This window comes from Pelobates fuscus, chromosome 6 (genome assembly GCF_036172605.1).
Source record: "Pelobates fuscus isolate aPelFus1 chromosome 6, aPelFus1.pri, whole genome shotgun sequence".
Classification (NCBI taxonomy): domain Eukaryota; kingdom Metazoa; phylum Chordata; class Amphibia; order Anura; family Pelobatidae; genus Pelobates; species Pelobates fuscus.
In genome coordinates this window covers 111947085-111969316 of record NC_086322.1, presented here as the reverse complement: position 1 = coordinate 111969316, position 22232 = coordinate 111947085, and the positions used below count along the sequence as shown (strand labels likewise).

Genomic DNA, 22232 nt, shown 5'->3' with positions numbered 1-22232 from the left:
GTTTGCTACCGTTTGGTTTGTACTGAATCATAATTTGCACAGACTGACATTTTAATATTTACAACACATAATCTGATATCTAACTTTAGATTTGTGCAGAAATATGGTATAACATTCAAATTAGCACAAATTGTTATGTTATTTAATCAATAAAGTAATCAAAAGCAAAAACTGATGTGAGAAAGGCCAAACTTAATGGGTGCAAGTCTTTTTCAGCCTATATAACTATGTAGCCATGTAATAATTCAAATATTCAACTGGCATAACACGTTTATTAATTTCATATGCGATAAAATGGAAGTCACAGTTTCATATAAAAATACAAAATTAAAAATTTAATTATTGAAATTAAAAGAAAAAGCCCAAATTTACAATACATTTTTACAAAACTAAGAATATAATTTACATCTCTGTACAAGATTAACTATAATATTCAACAAATGTATATTGATTTTACCATTTACTACTGCATTTTCTAATACTAGTTGCCTTCTGTGTTTCACAACATAGCACAATTTCACAAAGAAAAACATAATCAATGGATCTAAAATTATCTTTTCCATTTATTTCTGGACTTGTTGTTCTTTCTGTGCATTATATTTTCCAGTGTTTAGGATACAATTTTGATTTCAGATCTTGCTTTTTAAATCATGCATAACTTATTTTTTTTTATTCATTGATATTTCAAGGTGCACTGTATGTTTTATGTTACATTTAGGTTTGCGGTTTTGTTTTCTTTTAATGAAATGAAAATTAGCTTTGCATCATACGTCCACCCTTTCTACCACCTTCTCTCAACTAACAGTGGTTCCCTTCTTGCTTCAAAATGTACTGCTTTTGCATTTTTAATGCATCAAAAAGAAAGGACCAAATCCAACCTAGACTGTCCCTTTAAACCTTCTGTACAAATAGCATATTTAAGACTGGAGAAAATGGCATAAAAGAACTAGAGTTAAACTTTTGTTTTTTGATGTGCTGCATACTCTTCAAAGTGGATTCCCCGGGAAGTGGTAATTTTCATTACTGCACCATTAAAAGAATCATCTTCTATAAGGTCGATCAGTCCTTTGGCAATCAGCGATGGACTACGAGTAGAAAAATATAGAACATTAGCTTCATAGTACTAAAGCAATTATACAAGAGTACTTTTCATCAGTGATAAAACTGCATGCGCTTGTTCACACACCCACACTCTCTCTCGTATTTAACACCCATTTTTTCAGTGACAGAGTTTTAAAGAAAAAAAAAAACATACATTGTTTTGACATTTTCAAAATGTTCTACTCAGCCCACATGTCCTTTTTAGCAAGGACAATTTGATTCTAGTTTCAGAATGAAATGCATTCTGATAATCTCCTATGAATGCTGTTCATTTTTGTTCTTAGATATTACATTAGATTATATTTACAATATAATTCAAATGTGAGGTCAGTAATGAGTCATCTGTGTAATAGTGTTTTCCATATCATAAATATCTTCCTATTGCCATAAAATAAAAAATCACAATTCATAATCAGTCTGCAGTATACTGAATTTGTAAAAATGTAAATCCTTTAGTTCTACCTTTCATTTACAACCTTCCCTGGGATGTGTATTGTATAACTTGTTTATGTAATGTTTGATGTTCTCCCAAGACAGTTCTCATGGATGTAATTTAAACAGAGAAAGTTTATTAATGTGTAAACACAAAAGAATGAAGTTTGGCAACACAATAAAGATCTTTGTCAACTCTTGCAATCTCCTTATAAACAATCACAATGATATTATAGATATTCAGGTTTTATCCAGAATCTTTCTGCAATTTCAGTTTTAAAGGAACAAATGTGTATTCCCCTATTAAGATGAAAGGCTTCCTCCTAAATTAACTAAATGGATAAGTTGAACTCACCTATCCCCCGGCAATAATGATGATGTGATAGGAAAGCAATGGAAGACTAGTGCACATGTGTGCCAATGCTTCAATATATCTCCATGGGGAATGTTCAGTATCCCCATGTGGAGCGTGGAGATGCTGAATGTTAGTCCTGCAATCTTTGCAGGAGCCCAACCAGGAAGCACCTCTAGTGGCCGTCTGAGTGACAGCCAATAGAGGTGGTGTTAAGCAGCAGTGTAAACACTGACTAACGTCTTATGTGGGAAATCTGTGTAAACAGGTTTTTGTAGTGATACACAGCACATATGGGAAATTGTTATTAATTAGATGGCCCAAAAGATTCCTGCATATCTTAAAATATCAGGGATAATAAAAATGTCATAGAATTGTATTATGTGAAAAGTCTGCTGTGTTGCAATTGTGCTCTGCCTATGCAATGAACAGTAACATAGCCTGTTTCACTTTACAAAAATACAAATAGAGTAGGGGATATTCTGCTAAATACAGATCAAATGGAAAAACATAGCGTTTAACCCCTTAAGGACCAAACTTCTGTAATAAAAGGGAATCATGACATGTCACACATGTCATGTGTCCTTAAGGGGTTAACTGTGTAAGAGTAAGTGAAGATGTATGATATACAATTGACCACTCACAAATTGTTAGATGTAAAACAGCTTTGAGTGAAATCCTTTTCTTCAATATTTTTTATGTTCATCTTCATACTCCCATCAGTGAATTGGAATATTTATGTGTCCTCATTTAAATGCCCTCTTTTCTTTGTCCAATGGTTTTGATTTTCCTGTGTTCTTGTTTATATATTATCAGCTTGTGTTCCTTGTCAGTATTGTATTTTAAACCTTTTTCTCAGAGTCTAAGGATTAACTGCCTCCTCTCTCCCAGCTGTTAGATCTAACAGCTGACAATTTTTTTACATCTAACAATTTGTGAGTGGCTAATTGTATATCATACATCTTCACTTACTCTCACACAGTTAAACGCTATGTTTTTCCATTTGATCTGTATTTAGCAGAATATCCCCTACTCTATTTGTATTTATGCTGAAGACAAGAGGAAGTCTATGGGGACCTTTTCTGGATACTTCACCTAACACAGGGAAGTTCCGGTTTGTTTTCAATTGTCACTATTTTCACTGGGGTTGTGTTCACACATTTTGTTTGTATATATCACTTTACAAAAACATAGCACAAGAGAATGTGGTAAATCTGCAATGTATGTACCATACCTCCTGTATGTTAGATTATATTGATTCTATTTGATCTCTGAGACTCTTTGTAGCTTTTTTTGGCCTGAAGGGTTACCTACAATTAAGGCCCTGGTAAATTGCTCTACATTTGAAATAACTTTTTGTTTCAATTTTCCTGTGCTTAAATTATTTTGCAGGGGTATCACTAAGCAATAGTTACTTGTTTTCTTATGCCCCCTATCTAGCATGCAGCCTGATGACTTTTTAATGTGTATCTTTGTAATTTCCCCTCTTTTACATTTTATTTTAGTAAATAGCAATAAAGTTATTTTTGCTATTATTAATTATTCTTTTGAGGGACTTTTTTTTGTCTGATATGCCTTATGGTATACTGAACTATTATTGTCTTCATTACTATTAGACCTCAAGATTTTTTTGCTTACAAATGCAATTGATGTGAATTTGGGCCGATCGACTAATCATTGACATTCCCAAACTCCAAAACCAAATGTAGCTAAATCACAAAGCAAATGAAGTAGGTAACGGACGAGCATGTTTGTTTTGATTTGTGATTTTAAATTCCAACCATGTCACCAAAAGACGAGACGAGTGATGGGTAAAAAAAGATGATTGATGGGGACAATCACTGAATATTGATTTTATTCACAGATCAAGTGAGAAGTGAGCAAAAGAGGAAAAAAAAGTAGGAGCAAAACAAAAAAGTATATATTCCTTTTTACAAATATATAATACATAAATCTATATTTTTATTGCTCCTCCTTTTTTCCTCTATTGGTTACCTTTCTCACATGCGAACCAAATGGTGAGAAAATTTTATTTATATTTATATTTATATTATTTATATATATATATATTGCGGTACACTGGCTTGCCCATTTTTGCTTCCTTTTGGTTTGTCTGATTTATTTCCTTTACCAATTTCTGCTTTCCTAAATTCTGAGAGACCGCCATATGGCAAATTGTGTCCATCCCATGCACAAGTCTAATTACTATTATTTACGGATAATATATTTTCTGGCAGATACAGAGTTCGCCTCTAGTTTGTTTTGGTTACTGAATTAAAATCTAGGCAAGGCCAAACTTGGCTATACACAAAATGGAAATAAATGTCGTCCGTAGACTTATTCTGATATCAGTTCACTCACTAGAAGGAAACCGGAGTGGTGTATTAATGAAATATAAAGGACCCCCAGGGGAGGAAGTGCCAATTGTTTCAAAGTCTTAAACAGAAATAGTTTCTCCATTTGCTAGTAATATGCTTGCCAAGTATATAATAAAAAATGATTAATCTAGAGGGGATAATTGTTTTTACAACCTGTAAACAAAATCCGCATTTCAAACATCCCAACTACAGAAAGTAAAGTCAACCGTTTGATATATCCATTCTAATTATTACAGTTCAAAGTGTCAGGTCTCCTTCCTTCTGATACTGCAATTACTGAAACATTCTTTGCTCGATTCTTATTATGTCTATACAGCTACAAAGCAGTGTGCAGCATGTACAGAAGGCATCCAGCAGGTATTAATCTTGGAAATGTATATAATTAAATGAAAGCATGTTAAATATAAATGTCACACAAACCTTGTTATTGGTTTACGCATTGCAAGAATAATCAGCAAAATCTACAATAAGCATATGGGCTGCTTATTATTCAGTAATTATTAGGGCATAGCTCTTCTGTAGAAATATAACTTGAATAAATCACATAGACCGTTATAATGACTCAATCAATGAGAAATATGTACCGGTAGTTTGTGTAGTGTTTTTAAATTACATAGTCAGTCTCAGTTTATTTTCACAGGTTGATACCCTTTACATAATAACTAAGAACTATATTCATCATCATAAGATTCAACTGCAATCAAATGGACATTTATATTAAAGGCTATCGATGGACAATCAGTAACTCAGAGGAAAGTGTTTTTTTTTTTTTTTTTTTTTAATTGGTATGTTTAGTGTAATCAACCAGGTCTATCTTAACCAGCCCAATAAGAAGACAATTGCATCTTTATCAGTAGGAACAGATATATCTGGAGGGGCATTACTTTAGACAACATGTCCCTTTCCTTATAAATTCCAGGAAATAAATAGAGTTGAAATATTTGTGCCTTTTGTAAGAAAAGATGGCCCTTGAGATAGGTTTTAAAAGTAGAATTGAAGTAGGATGGTTGCATTGATACTCAGGAAATGGATAGGGCAGCTTGAGACAGTAGGATTTCTAAATTAGCTGATTTAAACTTTGCTAGCTGTATACTCATATCCCACACCAGTGCACTTCTACATGCCTGTTAGCAGTGATGGCAATACCAGACAAGCAGCTCTGAGAACGATAAAGTGGGCTTTGGCAAAATCCTGGAGAATTTCCCACCACCCCAACTAGCTGAATGGTCTGGCAAAAAAACATAAATAGGGCATGAAATAACTGCCTCCTAGCCCCATATCTGCCACTTTAATTAGAGTGTCCATTAAATATTTTGAGGATAGATCTGAGGGACTGTTCACGTATTAAGCAGGAATCGTCTTAATATGTATCACAGAACAAAGTATCATAACTTTTATTCTAGAGAATAACAAAGAGAAAGGTCTTTTCAATCCAAAGCCGACTCTTGTGGACATAAAAGAACAATGTTTCAAATTTTCACATCATGATGACTCATTGTAGTCAAAATGTTACCCTTTCATGTCCAATAAAATCTGCTTTCAATTGACCATTGTGTGCAATCTTTCTCTTTGTTATTCAATAAATATATTGGGACAGGCTTATTCATTGAAATTACTCACCTAATATGTGGAGAACCTATAGTTTTTCTATTATATTTTATAAATGAACTGCCAAGTCTCTCAAGATTTATTTTATGCTGATACATAAATATATATTTTTCAAAGCAGTAAGTACTTTGTAGCGAAACAAACAGACTTAAATAATAAACCAATATACAGTATGTTTAAACTTACTCTAACACTCCAAAGGATTTCATCATATCTTTTATGTTATCCTTGTATTTGTAAAACTCTCCCATGTTTTCTTCCTTTTCAATGGATTCCAAAAGTGGTGTATCAACAAATGCTGGGCACACTGTATTTATCCGTACACCATAATTTCCAATAGATGCAAGAGCCTAAGTGAAAAAGAGAATATTTACTGAAACTATTGAAACATTGTTCAAATTTCCAGTTCTTATGTAAAGATCATAATTAGACTTGGATGTGTGATAAAAGGGTTACATCAACCACCATGACCACTTCAGTAATTTTGTAGTAGGAGTAGGTATGTGCAGTGTTTCAGTTTGAAAAACTGCACATCCAGAGTTATTGGCACTTGTGTACTGGGGGCAAGTTGCACCCCCAGCACTTATGACATTGGCAGCCTAGAACTCCCTTTGGAATGTAAATTCTGTCTAATTTAGGCCTGTTGTCAGGCATAGTGCTTGCAAGGGGAATCTCGCTCTCCCTCCCTCTGTGTAACATTGGTTAGGTTTTTTTTTAAAAAAATGCTTATTTTTCTGAAAATGGAGAAGGAAGGCCTTCTCCACAATGCCCAAAAGAGCATATTACACTTTAAAGGTCCCCCGTTTTCCAAAGGGCTAGAGTAACCTTTTAACTATTTTATGGTTTTATCACAGGTGAATCGATTGAACGTGTCTTTGTATTCACTAAATTGTGAACTGTTAAAAATTCACAAGGGAGTTGCAAATGTAAACCCAAAATAGTAGAAATGGGCTGAGCTATTTTTGGCTAAAATTTGCAAATTCTTGATGAATTCCGCACAATAGTTTAATGAATGGTAGTCTCCAGTTGTGTGACCTGTTACTGCTTCCTCTTTGCTAAAAACTACAGTTAGAAATGTTTATGAATGTGTATGTAAATTTAAGACTGATGTTACTAATTATGTCTCTATCCTTTTAGATTTTGCTGTCCTATAGTGTGATTTCCATCAATCTCAGGTAGCCCAGCACATGGTCTAATTCTGACGCTACCTTAAGACTTATAGACCCCACAATTTACACAATAGGGTCACATGCTTAAATGCAGTTTGTTTAGTCAGGCATGCCATCACACTGCTACTTATACATTCAATAATGATAATAAACCAGTTATATTAAAATGTTTTGCTTCAAGGTAAGCAGTGAGTAAAGTTAAATAGAAAAGATAATAGAATAGTTCCATAGTTGTACCTCTTTAAACACTCTGACAACTCATTTGGTAAAGATGTAATGGTTATCAATTCAGTCGAAATCTACAACCTACTACAGTCTGGTTTTACAACAGAACACAGCAATGTATTTGATTTAAACCATATAATATATGGAGTTGATTAACATTCAGGTGCTGAAACCAGTTAACGCATTGCTTACTGAAAGCAAACATATATTATAAACCCTAGTTAGTTCGATATTGCTTTTCTATCATGATGACACAGGGTTTCAACAACACTGCAACAATTTGTAAGACATACATCATTCGGCTGAGCTGTTCGTTATTTACAGAGTCAATATTCTCGGCTTCTCGAAACATATTCATTAGTTTACAGAAGCAATTTTCATGTGACAATTTATTTGGACAGAAGTGGAATACATCCATCAGCTGATAATGTTTACCCAAGATCTATAAAGTGGGAAGGAGATATGACACATTCTGAAGTGTCTAAATTAGTGTTCTGGTTTAAATCCCATAATAGCCCTTGCAACCTACATAGTGTAAATTTTTTAATGGTCTACCTATATGTCAGAGGCCAGAGAGAGTTAAAAGAAGGCATGAATAGCAGTCATTATTTAGATTTTAAGTTACAATTTAACCTGGGTGCTTCAAAACTGTTGTTTCAGATAAAGCTTTTGAAGAATTACACGTTTCAATGTGCTGCATATAGTTATATATTGACAATTTTTTTCTTTTATCCTAAAGTACTCGGCATTATTTTAATCCCCAAGTGGCCAACTGAAGCTCTACAGATATTTGTAAACAACATTTCCAATGACATAAAGTGGCTGGCTGGTATATTAAAGAACTGTAGTTCATAAGCATTGCCTGTTATCAGGGCCGCCATCAGGGGGTGACAATCATGGCAGTCCTGGACCCCACTTTCTTTCTCTGCACACATAGATAGCAAATATCACTATCTATGTGTGCAGCCGTGGGCCCCCGGCTCCCTGTTACCGCAGAGGGGGCCCAGGCAGCACACAGCCTCTTCTCTTCTCTCTTCTAATAACTCCCGCAAAACCTGGTTGCCATGGCAACACTCCGCGGGTCTCGCAGTCTCACGAGAGTTATTGGAAGAGAGGAGAGAAGAGGCTGTGTGCTGCCTGGGCCCCCTCTGCGGTAACAGGGAGCCGCCCCCCCCCCCCCCCCCACCGGACCACCAGGGATGGAATCTCCCCCCTCCCTGGACAAAGGTAAGTAGGGAGGGGGGAGAAACATTTAATTACATTTAAAAAATGAAAATGCCCCTTCCTCCCACTCTCCCTCCCCACCAGATTGCACATTTACACACACACACTACATACACTGACACAACACACACACACACTACATCCACTGACACAACACACACACACACTACATACACTAACACAACACACACACACTGCATACACTGACACAACACACACTACATACACTAACACAACACACACACTGCATACACCAACACAACACAAACACACACTGCATACACTAACACACACTCTGCATGCACGAACACAACACACACTGCATACGCTAACACAACACACACTCTGCATACACTGACACAACACACACTGCATACACTAATACAACATGCACTCTGCATACACTAATACAACATGCACTCTGCATACACTAATACAACATGCACTCTGCATACACTAATACAACATGCACTCTGCATACACTAATACAACATGCACTCTGCATACACTAATACAACATGCACTCTGCATACACTACACACTAACACACTCACTGCATCCACTATACTGACACACACTCTGCATTCGCTACACTAACACACTCTCTGCATTCACTACACATTAACACACACTCTGCATTCACTACAAATTTACACACAAGCTACATTCATTACACTGACACACTCTGCATTCACTACACCCTAACACACACTCTGCATGTATTACACACTAACACACACTCTGCATTCACTAAACTATGCACACACTCTGGATTCACTATACTGACACACACTCTGCATTAACTGTACACACAGCATCCACTACACAAACATCCTGTATTCACAGTACACACACTACATCCACCACAAATTGAAACACTCTGCATTCACTATACACATTTCATCTAGTACATACAAACACTACATCCACTACACAAACACACACTACATCACTGTACACCCACTACATCCACTACTCAAACACTCTCTGCATTCACTACACATTAACGCTCTGCATTCACTACACTAACACACACTCTGCATCCGCTACACACTAACACACACTCTGCATTCACTACACATTAACACACTCTGCATTCACTACACTAACACACACTCTGCATCTGCTACACACTAACACACACTCTGCATTCACTACACATTAACACGCACTCTGCATTCACTACACACTAACACACACTCTGCATTCACTACACACTAACACACTCTGCATTAATTGCACACTAACACACACTCTGCATTCACTAAACTAAGCACACACTCTGGATTCACTATACTGACACACATTCTGGATTCACTATACTGACACACACTCTGGATTCACTATACTGACACACACTCTGCATTAACTGTTCACACAGCATCCAACGTCCAGACCTTGTGCTTTGTCAGGGGCCCCAAAACTTCTGATGGCAGCCCTGCCTGTTATAATTAGTTTAACTTAGATATTTTGTGCAAAAACAATTCAAAACATAAAAATGCTCATTTTGCTATGACTATAAATTAAATGTACCACAATAGAATTTGAAGATTTTTCCATATCATACATACTGTTTCTTTAGTAATATGTTTTGTACACTAATTGTACTAAACTAACAAAAATAAGCCTACAATACATTGTTTGAATTGCACTTTGCCACGCTATATACTCACAGCTATTGATCTTGTGAATCCAATCACGCCGTGCTTTGAAGCACAGTATACTGGCTGATAGGCAGCAGGTGTGAGACCTTTGGAACAGAAAAAAATAAAATTATTCCATTCATGTTAATATAGCAATAATTCTAGTTATATACATGTATTTTCAAATTAAGTTTAAACAGCTATCAAGCAAGGTAATCAATTTACACCTTGAAAAACACAAACTGGTTGCAGCTAAACAGACAGTTCTAGGGATAAATGCCAGTCTCGATGTAAATTATCTAATACAACAATGTTACTGTCAGTGTTTTTACCTGAGATCCACATCACTATCTAATTATACATTTAATATTTGGCTTTTTTACATTCATTTATAACATGATTTTGAGTTATTTTCCTCTGGTACTATTACCCATTGTAGATTATCTTCTACATGGTATTTGACATGATATAAATATAACACTTAATATAGGGGTGAGTGAACGTTTATGATCGTAACCGGCGTAATGACTCTAAGGACTTTAGTCACTAGTTAAAGTAAATTAGAATTGCAAAATGTAGGCATAAAATACTATTATGTACAATTCTCCAAATCAGATATAGTCACTTTTTGGCTATCTTATACAAAATATTGCTGTTTAATTTTCAATGCACTACTAGTTTTGTGTTAACTGTGTTACACTTGTTTTTTTTAAAGTCTGTATGAGTGTGAATTTTATCTCTGTGATCTTCCATATTATTGAATTAGAAGGATGTTTACTAAGCAAATAAAAGCTATGCTAACATATGGAAAGTTCTGTAAGAGCAGGATTCGTGTTTGTATTTTATTCAATGCCTGCAATGCCCTGAAAAGTCTTTCTAACCTCAACAAGTTATTATATGCCACTTAATTATTTGTAAGAGCCCTACAAATGCATGAAGGAGGATGTCATTTTCCACAGTATACCATTAGTGAGGAAGGAAAGGCTATTTAGGTTTTAAACTTGCATTGATGACCTTTGCGTAGGAAGTCTTGTTTTAGCTGATAACACAAAATTCACAACAGCAACGAATTCAAGATTTAAGGGTATTGGCTGGCTTAGTCCAAACTTCTTAGGATATTGACATTTTGCAGCATTTCACTTTTTGCATATTAATGGGAAAGTGAATGAATAAACACCTCTTTAAATTTGATTAAGATATTTTCTACAGCTTCTTCTAGTGGCTTTTTACCACCATCTCACATTTTCTGTCAACCTACAGATTGCTCCCTCTTTGCTTGCACTGTGCAGAAACCACAGTTTCACGGAAGAAGTTGGTACATGAGGCAACACAGTTTATGTCTCATTAAAAAGATCTGTTGGCAGGGGAAGGTGGAATTATAAATATGTGTTAGAAAGAAACATTTTGTGTCTGTCATTAGTTCAGCTAATTCCTCTTCACCCACACTTATTGAGGATGGGAAATTAGGCTTGTCTTGTGCATGGGGAAAATTTGGTTTGCCAAAATCATTTTTTTGAAAAGAAAAAAAAAAGAAAAAAATTTCGGGACACCAGAATTTTGGTCATATGACGGTTTGACTCAAGAGAATTTTGATACTAAAGCCTCATTCTAAAACTAGTCAGATGAACCAAAAGGGAAACTATTTTCTGTTAAATATAAATATAAGATAATATTATGTATATATTTTGCAGTACGCAGGTAAGAGCTTTTTTCCATCATTTGGATGACTGATCAATTGGGAAAAAGTAACCATTAGAGGGAAAAATACGAGGAGTAGTAATATATATATTTATATTTATATATTATATTTTTTACTGCTCTTCCATTTTCCTACTCTATTGCCCACTTCCCACTTCATCCGTGAATAAAATAAACATTTAGTGACTGTCTCCTAGCCATCAATCATCTTTTTTTTTTTTTTTTGCCACCATGGGCGGAATTCAAAATCACGAATCAGAAACATGTTCGCCCATTGTGCAGCTTGTTTGATCCGTGAATTAGGTTTGATTCGTGATTTAGGTATATTTCACTTGACATTAGACCAATTATCTGATTGACCCAAATTTGGATGAATTGGAGTTCATACTGAAACTAGCCACTAAGTAAGATGCTGTTGACAAGCTATGCAACTAATCATGTTAAGATTTAGAGGTATTTTAAAAAAATAAAATGCTCAGTTCTCTTCAGAGACATACTTGATCTAAGTTTGTAATAGACTTTCTGATGTCACCCGTCGGTTGTGACTTGGACCATCAGACCCTGGATACCCTAAAAGACAGTCCTGCAAATTATCCTATATTCTAAGGCTGTTATTTAATAACAGCATCAATGTGAGGAGTTGTACCTCTTTAATATGCTTGTAGTTTCCAAAATATGTGTATTTACAAGTTTATGATGCTAAACATGGCATGGCCTTTCATTGAGTCAGGAGTTAAGTACATGGCGTTAAATGGTCAGAGCGCAACAAGTCAATGGGTACTATCAAATGCTACTCCTTTAAGATCTGCCACTGCATGTCCGCATTACCAGTATCAATTCTGTTCAATCTTAGCAGTGATGACTGCTTGAGATTGCAGTGGGCTGAGTGTTTATGGTATTTATAGCGCCTTTTTAACCCCCTAGCTGCTTGACCATTTCAGTTGTATGTAGAAGCTATTTTAGGCTTTTGTAAACATTTCAGAGTCATTGCAATGTAAACATTGCATATTCTAAAAATGGCAGTGTTTTACATTACACGGATTAAAATTACAGGGATACTGCACCCATTCCACTTCATTGAGATGAAGTGATCTGGGTAACTGTAGTGTCCCTTTAACTTCTGCCATATTGTAATATATACAGAAAATAACCATAAAACATTGCACATATTTTAAACTACACAAAATTCACATCTTGCAATGGATGAAAATTCCTTTCATAATATATGCATTATCTACACCTTCCAAGCTTGTTTAACGTAACAAGGTAATGAAAAACACCTTGTACAGCCATTTTGTATTTTTCAAAAAAATGCTAATTGCTGCAAAGATTATCGACTAAACCCATTTTGTCTTGCATAACATCTGGTTAATGTCAATTAATTACTTAAGAAAGTCTGTAGAATTATGAATAGAGAATCCCTTATCATGACACATGCAATAATTCAACATATGTCAATGAGAGACATTTGTACCATTATCGGTATGCTGCGTAGTCTGATGTAACCACAGTGATCTTCCTTATTACTGAAATAACCAGAGAGGAACTTGATCTTAATTTAAACACTCGAGGAAGTGTGTGAATTCCATTCAGTAAGTGAGTAACGTGTCTATCACTTATCCCCATGTCCAGCTGATGTGCACAGGAAGAAATGATGGAAATATTTGTTTTATGAATAAAAATAAACAAATAAGAGGAAATATGGATTTTACCTTCCATGGTATCATATTAACATCGATATTCCCAGGCAAAATCCATGGAAAGGGTTCAAAATGAAAACATTTTATAATTAGTACATTCACTTAAAGGGACACTCTAGGCACCATAACCACATAATGCTGCAATGATTATGATGCCGGGAGCCCCCAGTTTTCATTTGACATTCCTTGAGAAAGTTCACATATAGTGACCAAAATGTTGTCTTATGTGATATGTTCCAATAAAAAGCCATCACGACTAATAGGGTTATTCACAAAAGTGAGAATTCAAATAGAATTTCACATTTAAGGCCAGAATAGCTGAATGTAAAGCATAGCTTACTTAGAGAATTTTTCCAGTTCAGCTACTTTGACCTTAAATTTGAAATTAACCTTGAATTTTAGTGTATAACCCTGTTGGAACGCTGAGTGCCTGAACCTTTTTTCTTTTTTATACTTGGGATGGGTTACTGTGAATTGAGAAATTATCTCTCGTTGCCTCTGCAACATAAAATGCCAACTCTAAGGTGCTGACTGTTACATGAAGAATGTTAATGAAGTGAAATACTATTTTTGAGTTCACCACATTCCAGCATTTGTTTAAGTAAACATTGAACTGTATGTATTCTTGCTGCTTCAAATATCACCCAATTGTGGGTTTATAGACTATCCAACATATAAAAATTATTAAACCTAAAACTTGGGAAGGTTACCTGGGAAAATGAAAACACAGACAGCTTTGAAGCAACTTCAAGGTTTGAGATTCACAGCTCATTCAATATTGTTTCAACTGTATGGTTTACGATTAAAGGGACACTATGATCATCAGAACCACTACAGCTTATTTTATTTGGTGAGTATAGTCAGTCTCTTCGGGCTTTTTGCAGCAAAACACTGTTTGCATTACAGACTAGAGAAACCTTCACTGGCCACTCCACCTTCTGCAATGGAGACATTGAACTTTCTTCATAGAGATGCATTGCTTTAATGCAGCTCTATAAGGAGCTGCTCATTGGCCAGGGCTGTGTGTGGTTTGTGCTGGCTCTGCCCGTGATCTGCCTCCTTGACAGTCTCAGCCAATCAAATGCTTTTCAAAGTGAAAGCATTGTGATTGGCTCAGAACAACACTTTTGATGATGTCAGCCAAGCAGGCAGATCAGGGGCAGAGACAGCACCTGCAGACAGAAATAAAGGTAAGATGTTGCTATATTTAGGGGGCAAGGATGGGCATGGGGGGCTAGATGCTTTTAACACTATAGGGTCAGGAATATATGTATGTGTTCCCGACCCTATAGTGTTCCTTTAAGTAAGATGAAACATCTATCCATGCTTTAATGGAGATTGGTATTTTCTCAGGGACGTGTAAAAATAAATTAAGTTGAACAGATGAACTATAAAGCATTTTGACTGGAAATGTATTTGTCTTATTCTGTACCTTTCTTCCAATTTACATATTACAGCAGGATGCAGCCATTATAAAAATCTGAATAATTGTTACAATTTAATGTAAGACATACAGGCTCAATATTAAAATATAAGAATAAACTCAGTGTAATAAAGATAAAGCTGGGATTAAGCCATATGAGTCACAACAAACTATCTAAATGTAAAACTGCAGACCACATAGTGTATCTAAAGACTTCAATGTTTGTAATTAAGAGATAAGAAGATGAATCAGCTCTGCTTACTAGCAAGTGTTTTGTGCCTGACATTCTATGAACTATAAAACATGTATTAGTTGAGGAAATTAATCCACTACTGAACTAAAACAATGTTTACATTTATTAAGAATGTGCAGTTTAAAGGAACACTATAGTCACCTAAATTACTTTAGCTAAATAAAGCAGTTTCAGTGTATAAATAATTCCTCTGCAATTTCACTGCTCAATTCACTGTAATTTAGGAGTTAAATCACTTTGTTTCTGTTTATGCAGCCCTAGCCACACCTCCTCTGGCTATGATTGACAGAGCCTGCATGAAAAAAAAAACTGGTTTCACTTTCAAACAGATGTAATTTACCTTAAATAATTGTATCTCAATCTTTAAATTAAACTTTAATCACATACAGGAGGCTCTTGCAGGGTCTAGCAAGCTAATAACATAGCAGGGGATAAGAAAATCTTAATTAAACAGAACTTGCAATAAAGAAAGCCTAAATAGGGCTCTCTTTACAGGAAGTGTTTATGGAAGGCTGTGCAAGTCACATGCAGGGAGGTGTGACTAGGGTTCATAAACAAAGGGATTTAACTCCTAAATGGCAGAGGATTGAGCAGTGAGGGTGCAGGGGCATGTTCTATACACAAAAACTGCTTCATTAAGATAAAGTTGTTCAGGTGACTATAGTGTCCCTTTAAATACCTGCACACATGTGAGGCAAAAAAAAAAAAAAAAAAAGGAAGGAAGGAAGACGCACACAGAGGGAGACTATAAAGTCCTAGCAGGGCTACAGAATTAAAAGGATTAGCCCAGTTTGTAGTTTGAAGACCCTATCCATGTATAGTGAGGAGAGTTAAAGGGGTGCTATATATTATTAACATATTCTAGGACAGGGGTAGGCAACCTTTTAGCAGCACTGTGCCGATATAGGATTGTGATGTCCCGTAGCGTGCCAGTCCTATTTTTTTTATAAATCGAGGTGTGTATGCTGCCGTATCCTGCTTGTGTTATTTTTACTGTAATTGCTTTGTATCGTTGTATTTGTGCGTATATGCAGGGCCGTCTTTAATATTGACTGGACCTTGGGCAAAGCATTTGCTTGGGGCCCCCTGGACCCTGTCCCCCCTTCCCAGGCATGCAATCACGTCCTCCACCTCAACACAGTGGCGGACCTAAAGTAGAGAGGTGCAAGAATTCTTGGCGGTCTCCCTGTTGCACGGGTGATTAAAAGGTAGATCCCCATCTGTCGTGCAACTCCAGAATAGCCTTGACAGCTGGGGCTCTACCATTTACTCATGTTTGCAGGTCTGTATTTAGCACTAAGCAGTTTTTGTGTGTTTTTGTGGAATATGTTTGTATGTGGTGTTGGCGTGATTGCAAGCACACACACACACAGATATACTGACACACACAGAGACATACTGACACAGATATACTGACACACACACACAGACATACTGACACACACAAAGACATACTGACACACACACACTGACAGACATACTGAAACAGACATACACTTTAAAACTCACCCTCCAGTTTCCTACCTTTCCTGCTGGTGGCTGAAGGCGTTGGGAGTTGGGGTCTAGAGCTCTTGGCCAGCCCCCCTCCAATCTGCCTACTCTTCTTTCCTGCGCGCTCCTCTCTTTGTGGGAGGAAGTGATGCGTGGCCGTCACTTCCTCCCAGCCTTCTGCCGAAAAGCAAGGGGCCCGCTCGCGCTGTTAAAGCACCTCAGCGTGTGACCGGGTCCCTGCTGACAGAAGCCCAGCGGGTGGTCCTTTGTGCATGGGCCACCCGGTGGGCCTCCTTAGTGTGCAGATTACCAGTCAGAGGGTTAGAAATAGTTGAGGCCAGCAGGGCTCACGATGCAGCTGCCTTGTTTGCCCCGCGTTAAAGAAGGCCCTGCGTATATGAGCTATTATATTGTTTATGTTCATGAGTAGTTTATGGTATTGTGTATGATACATATGAATGTAAGCTGTGTATGGGTGCTGCTTGTGGAATTGTGTATGTGTGTGGATGGATATGTCAAAGTGTGTGTTTGGTAGTGTGTGGGGGCTGTTTGGGGTATTGCATGTGGGGTTGTGTGCATGTATGTGGATTGTTAGTGGTGTTGTGTTTGTGCGGATTGTGTGTATGTTTGTGTGTGGGCTGTCCGTATTATTTGTATGAGGGGAGGGTTATTCTGCATTTCTGTGTATATAAGTGTCGGTGGCTTCCTTGGGTTCCAGTGGGGACTAGTCCGGCCAGGTACATGTCAAGGACAGGAGCTGCAACAGCAACTGCAGGCTGCTCTACTACAGAGTGGCTTCCTATTCACAAGTGCTGGGAGGAAGTGCTCTGAGATCACTACCTCTACGTGCTGCAATGCATAAATTGAGGATTGTCCTTCACCACCTTTTCGGATTAGCAGATATCTAAAGTTTTACTGGGACTCCTGATAGGCCAGAGCCTGTTTGACTCTAGCAGCCTTGAGTGCCGTGCAAAGACACCTCGAGTGCCGTGCATGGCACTAGTGCCGTAGGTTGCCTACCCCTGTTCTAGGATATGCAATTATGCACTTTACAAAACCTTTAAATATGGAAGTGGATCGTTAAAGGCAGGGAGATGTTACTTACTTAAAGGATAGCAAGGGTGGTGGACATGAAGAGTTCCCATAATTATTTTTTAGGAAATGACCCCTTAACATAGCAAGTGGAAGAGGAGAAACAGGAACTATGTTTCTCTTAGCTTCATTAGCATCATGTGCCCTGATTGTGCCTGAACTGAACTAAATTGTATTGCCACTTGCTAAATATTTAATATACATTTAAAAGACAAAAGGATATCTCATGAAAAAACTGTTGACTGAAGTTATAGGTGGTTTTTGATGTTTTATTCTTTGGTTTTATTTCCAGAGAAGTGACAGTTCCACTTTAAAATAATTTTGTCACGAGGAGGAACCTGACTACCAAGCAGGACGAACCTGCTTGAAAAGAGCTGTCCGGACTGCTGGGCGGCGAGGGAGGGAAGGATCATTTTACATACTGTGCTCCTTCTGGACAGCTCCCTTGTGCGTCCTGCAGTGACATCACTGACATCACTGCTGGGAATGTGAGAGAACTGTGCAGGAAGAGCACAGAGGTTCCAACCCAGCAGCAACCACTGGCCATCAAGGACAGAGGATCCATTCCTCCCTTCCCAGAACATGGTAGGGAGTCTGGATGGACCTCTCTAGTGCTAAATGTGTGTATATGTGATTTTTGTTGTGTGTGCAGGAAGGAGGTCTGTGTGTATTTCTGTGATTGTGTGTGTGTGTGTAAGTCAGTGGTTATGTGTATGGGTCTGTAATTGTGTGTGTTTATCAGTTATGTGTTTGTATGTATGTGATTGTGTGTATAGGGGTCTGTGATTGTGTGTGGGTATGTGTGTACATCTGTGATTTTGAGTGGGTATGTATGTGACTGTGTGTATAGGTCTGTGATTGTGTGTGTGTGTATTTGTGTGATTGTGAGTAAAAGTCTGTGATTGTATGTGTGTTAGTCTGGAATTGTGTCTTTGTGTGTGTATGTATATGATTGTGTGTATAGGTTTGTGATTGTATGCGTGTGTGTGGGTCTGTGATTGTGTATGTATGTGAATAGATCTGTTATTGTATGTGTGTGGATCTGTGATTGTGTCTGTTTGTACATATGTGATCATGTGTGTGTGTGTGTATGTGACTGTGTGTATAGGTCTGTGATTGTATGTGTGTGTGTCTGTTATTATGTATGTGCATATGTGTGGTTATTGGTGCATATGTATATACATGCATATGTGTTTAATAGATAGCTCCCCAACTTGATATCCTTAAATATGGCAATCCCACATAAGGATAACAAATAAGGGAGTTCTACTAAACAAATTTAAGAAAGGGTCTTTCGAAGTTTTACTATCCAATTAATTACATTATAGATTTTATGTGTGGCGCAAGACAATTCCTCTGCGCTCAATGTGGCCCAGGGATGCCAAAAGGTTGGACACCCATGTTCTGTATCATCTTGTACTCAGACAAATAGGTCTTGCATGTTATATTATCTCCAAAAATTATGGATTTCTTCTATATGTCACGTTCTTCTCATGTATTAATCGTTGTTACTTGGCTTGTTTTTGTGGTTGTGGCAACACAAGTGTGATTTTTCTTTGCTGCACAATATAAATAAAGAATGTAGAAAAAAATCATTCTGTCCCATGGCAGTCATAGACAATAAAACCCATGTGTCTGGATTGCATAAACATAGCATCAGCGTTAAAAATGCTGAACAAAAGAAATGCATCTATGTCCTCTTAATGCAAGCCATAATCAAATACAATGCACAAACTGCATTCTCTAACCAGGGACTAGGCTACATTTTAGGCCACATTTGCAGACTCAAAAGAACTCTCCAGCTGAGTTATTGTTCCATTTCAGCAATACTGGCCTATAATTTGCAATTCCCTAGTCAGTTATTGACATGTATTGGTGAATTTGTGAATATGACTGCAAAATGTCCTGTAATGAAATGTGACCCAAGTCAACCATCAAGAAAAACAGCAGAAAAAGAACTACAGATGTTATAAAACGGTAGCTGAGTTTCAAGGTTGGACCAATAAGGTTTTGGGATGTATTTCTCATTATTCATTAAGAGCTGCAATGATTATTTTTTTTCAAAATGTGTCAAAAAGGATTGTTTATTAAACAGGGAATAATGGAGACTTGACAAGAGAATTGCTATGTGTAGGCCATAATAGCCACATTTCTGAATTAAAATGTATGTATTTTCTCACCTTTGCTATTTTGGCCTTTAAAATTTCAATAACATTTACACTTCACTAGTCGATTCCCAGTTTTGTGGCCCACCCTGACAGTTTACTCAACATATGTTGGCTATCACATGAATGCAGAAGCAGTATCTATCCCAAAGTTTAATTTGATTATAAATTAAGGGATACTTATTGACATTGCATATCCAACCGATAAAATTATATTGATCATACCACAAGAGGAATGAATATAGGTTTGGTTTGTTGCTTGGCATAATAAACAGAAAAATAGAACTATTAAAAGTAATCAATGGTGGATTCATTTCACGTGTAGCCTATTACCTCTACAGACTCCCTACTACAAGGAATCACGCATGTGCCAATCTCCATGTGGAATACAACACAAGATACAACCGGTGTGCACTCACAGTTCCACAGGAATGATTGTTTTAATATTCCTTATGTACTTAATCCACTAATATATATATTCTTGTCATTTTACATTTTATTTATCAAGCTCTACATTGAATAAGTGCCACATTTAGTTTTTTTGTGTTTATGTTTGTACTGTCTGTACTGTTACTATGGTTACTGTTTAGGCAGAGACAGAGAGAAGATGAAGTACAGAGTACCGCCATCAATAACAAAATGTCAAAAGAGAATATATTGGATTTTTGGTTTCTCATTAAACAGCAGGATGAGAAAACAATGTGCAGTACTGCATTTTCTTAAATCTACAGTGTCCAATCAAGTATCTTACCAGCTAAAGACGAGATGTTGATAATAACACCTCCACGACCTCCATTCTTCACGTTCATAAGTTCCAAACCAATATAGGTTCCTCTGATAACTGAAATCTGAAACAGAAAGAAGCAGGAAGGATAAATTATTTTATTACCTCAAATTTGATTTAAACAGAGAGACAGAGTGCATTACAGGAGTGCATTTTATGAAATAAAAAGGCACACAGACTGTTCTAAGCCTCTGTACAAGCCATAAACTCCCTAATGCTATCAACATTCGCAAAGGTTTATAACCTAATAGGCACGAGTAGAGAACACACACTGCCTCCATCAATCCATACAACTGACACTGCAAAGCCAAAAATATATATATAAACAAAAATACAAAGCAGAAGTGGAATTCAAAAATTCTCGAAATGTCCAAAATACCATAATGGAGGACAAACCATTACTAAGGTTAAGATTCACTATTCAACCTCATTTGCTATCATAATCTAGATTTCCATTTAGCTGCTTCACAGAATATTAAAGAACCTCAGATTTTACATTTCTATAGGTATTTTGTCAGTGGCTGGTGGTTAACTGCATTTGCACTTTGATAATCAATTTACACAAATACAGAACCTTCCAGAAAATTAGACTTTACAAGGGTTTATTCACTGAACAGTGCATTGTGGTAATATAAATCTCCAGTGTAAAATAGCCAAGATGTAATTGGAGATATTTTTAAGGCCATTTGGTCTAAAGTTTTCAAGAATAACAAGGTAAAAAAATAGACATGGGGTTTGATAAACCCATACCCCACTGATATATATTTTATCGGATCATCTTCAGTGTTAGGTGATGAAGGGAAAGGACATTGCTTGGTTACTGAAGAGCATCTGCAGGACCTGGTTTATAGGAGGTTCTGTGGATCCTTGTTTACTTCAAGGGTGGGGATCTGGTTCCACTTATATTACTAAGTATTTTTGGGACCACATATGATTTGTAAGTCCTTTATCTTCCATGCACTACTATTAGTTTAAGGGTCCTAAGGACCCCTATTTTGTTTATGTGAGTAGAACATTTATTTTTAGAACAATATTTTCCCAATGAAAGAGTTTGACAGCTCTTATGCCTGTGCAAGCAACACTGTGTGCGTTCCTTAAATTCCCAATGGAAGATATCATGCTAGTGTGAACTTAAGCTTGATTTTCTCAGTGTAACTGGGAACCACTGGCAGTATATATATAGCTTATTAAACCAGGCCAATTTGCGATAGCTTACCATACTTCCTAACATTTAAAATGGACATTTTCATTTTAGGTGGGCGAGTAGCGGAGTAACCATGGGCAGGGCTATTCTCAGATATTTTAGGTGACTTACTAATAACAATTTTTTGTAACTTAACTAAGATGTAACTTGGAACAAGAAACAATGTATTTACACAGACTGATTCCTAAACATATTTCGTAGTTTAAAGACATATTACTGTGAGTATTATTTCAATGGAGCTCTGTTATACACTCAGACACACCAACAATAAGGAATTCTTAGAAAAGAGG

The 22232-nt window shown here is 36.7% G+C and overlaps 1 protein-coding gene across 1 annotated transcript in view; it reads right to left on the bottom strand.

Moving 5' to 3' along the window:
• Positions 1 to 282: 282 nt before the first annotated feature.
• HPGD (15-hydroxyprostaglandin dehydrogenase) overlaps positions 283 to 22232 on the bottom strand; it is a 40970-nt gene continuing 19020 nt past the window's right edge. The window contains exons 4-7 of the mRNA XM_063460015.1: positions 20706 to 20802; positions 10163 to 10239; positions 6058 to 6221; positions 283 to 1085 (exon numbers count right to left, since the gene is read on the bottom strand). Coding sequence (XP_063316085.1) covers positions 953 to 1085; positions 6058 to 6221; positions 10163 to 10239; positions 20706 to 20802 — 471 coding nt within the window. The 3' untranslated portion in view covers positions 283 to 952. The remainder of the gene's footprint in view (positions 1086 to 6057; positions 6222 to 10162; positions 10240 to 20705; positions 20803 to 22232) is intronic.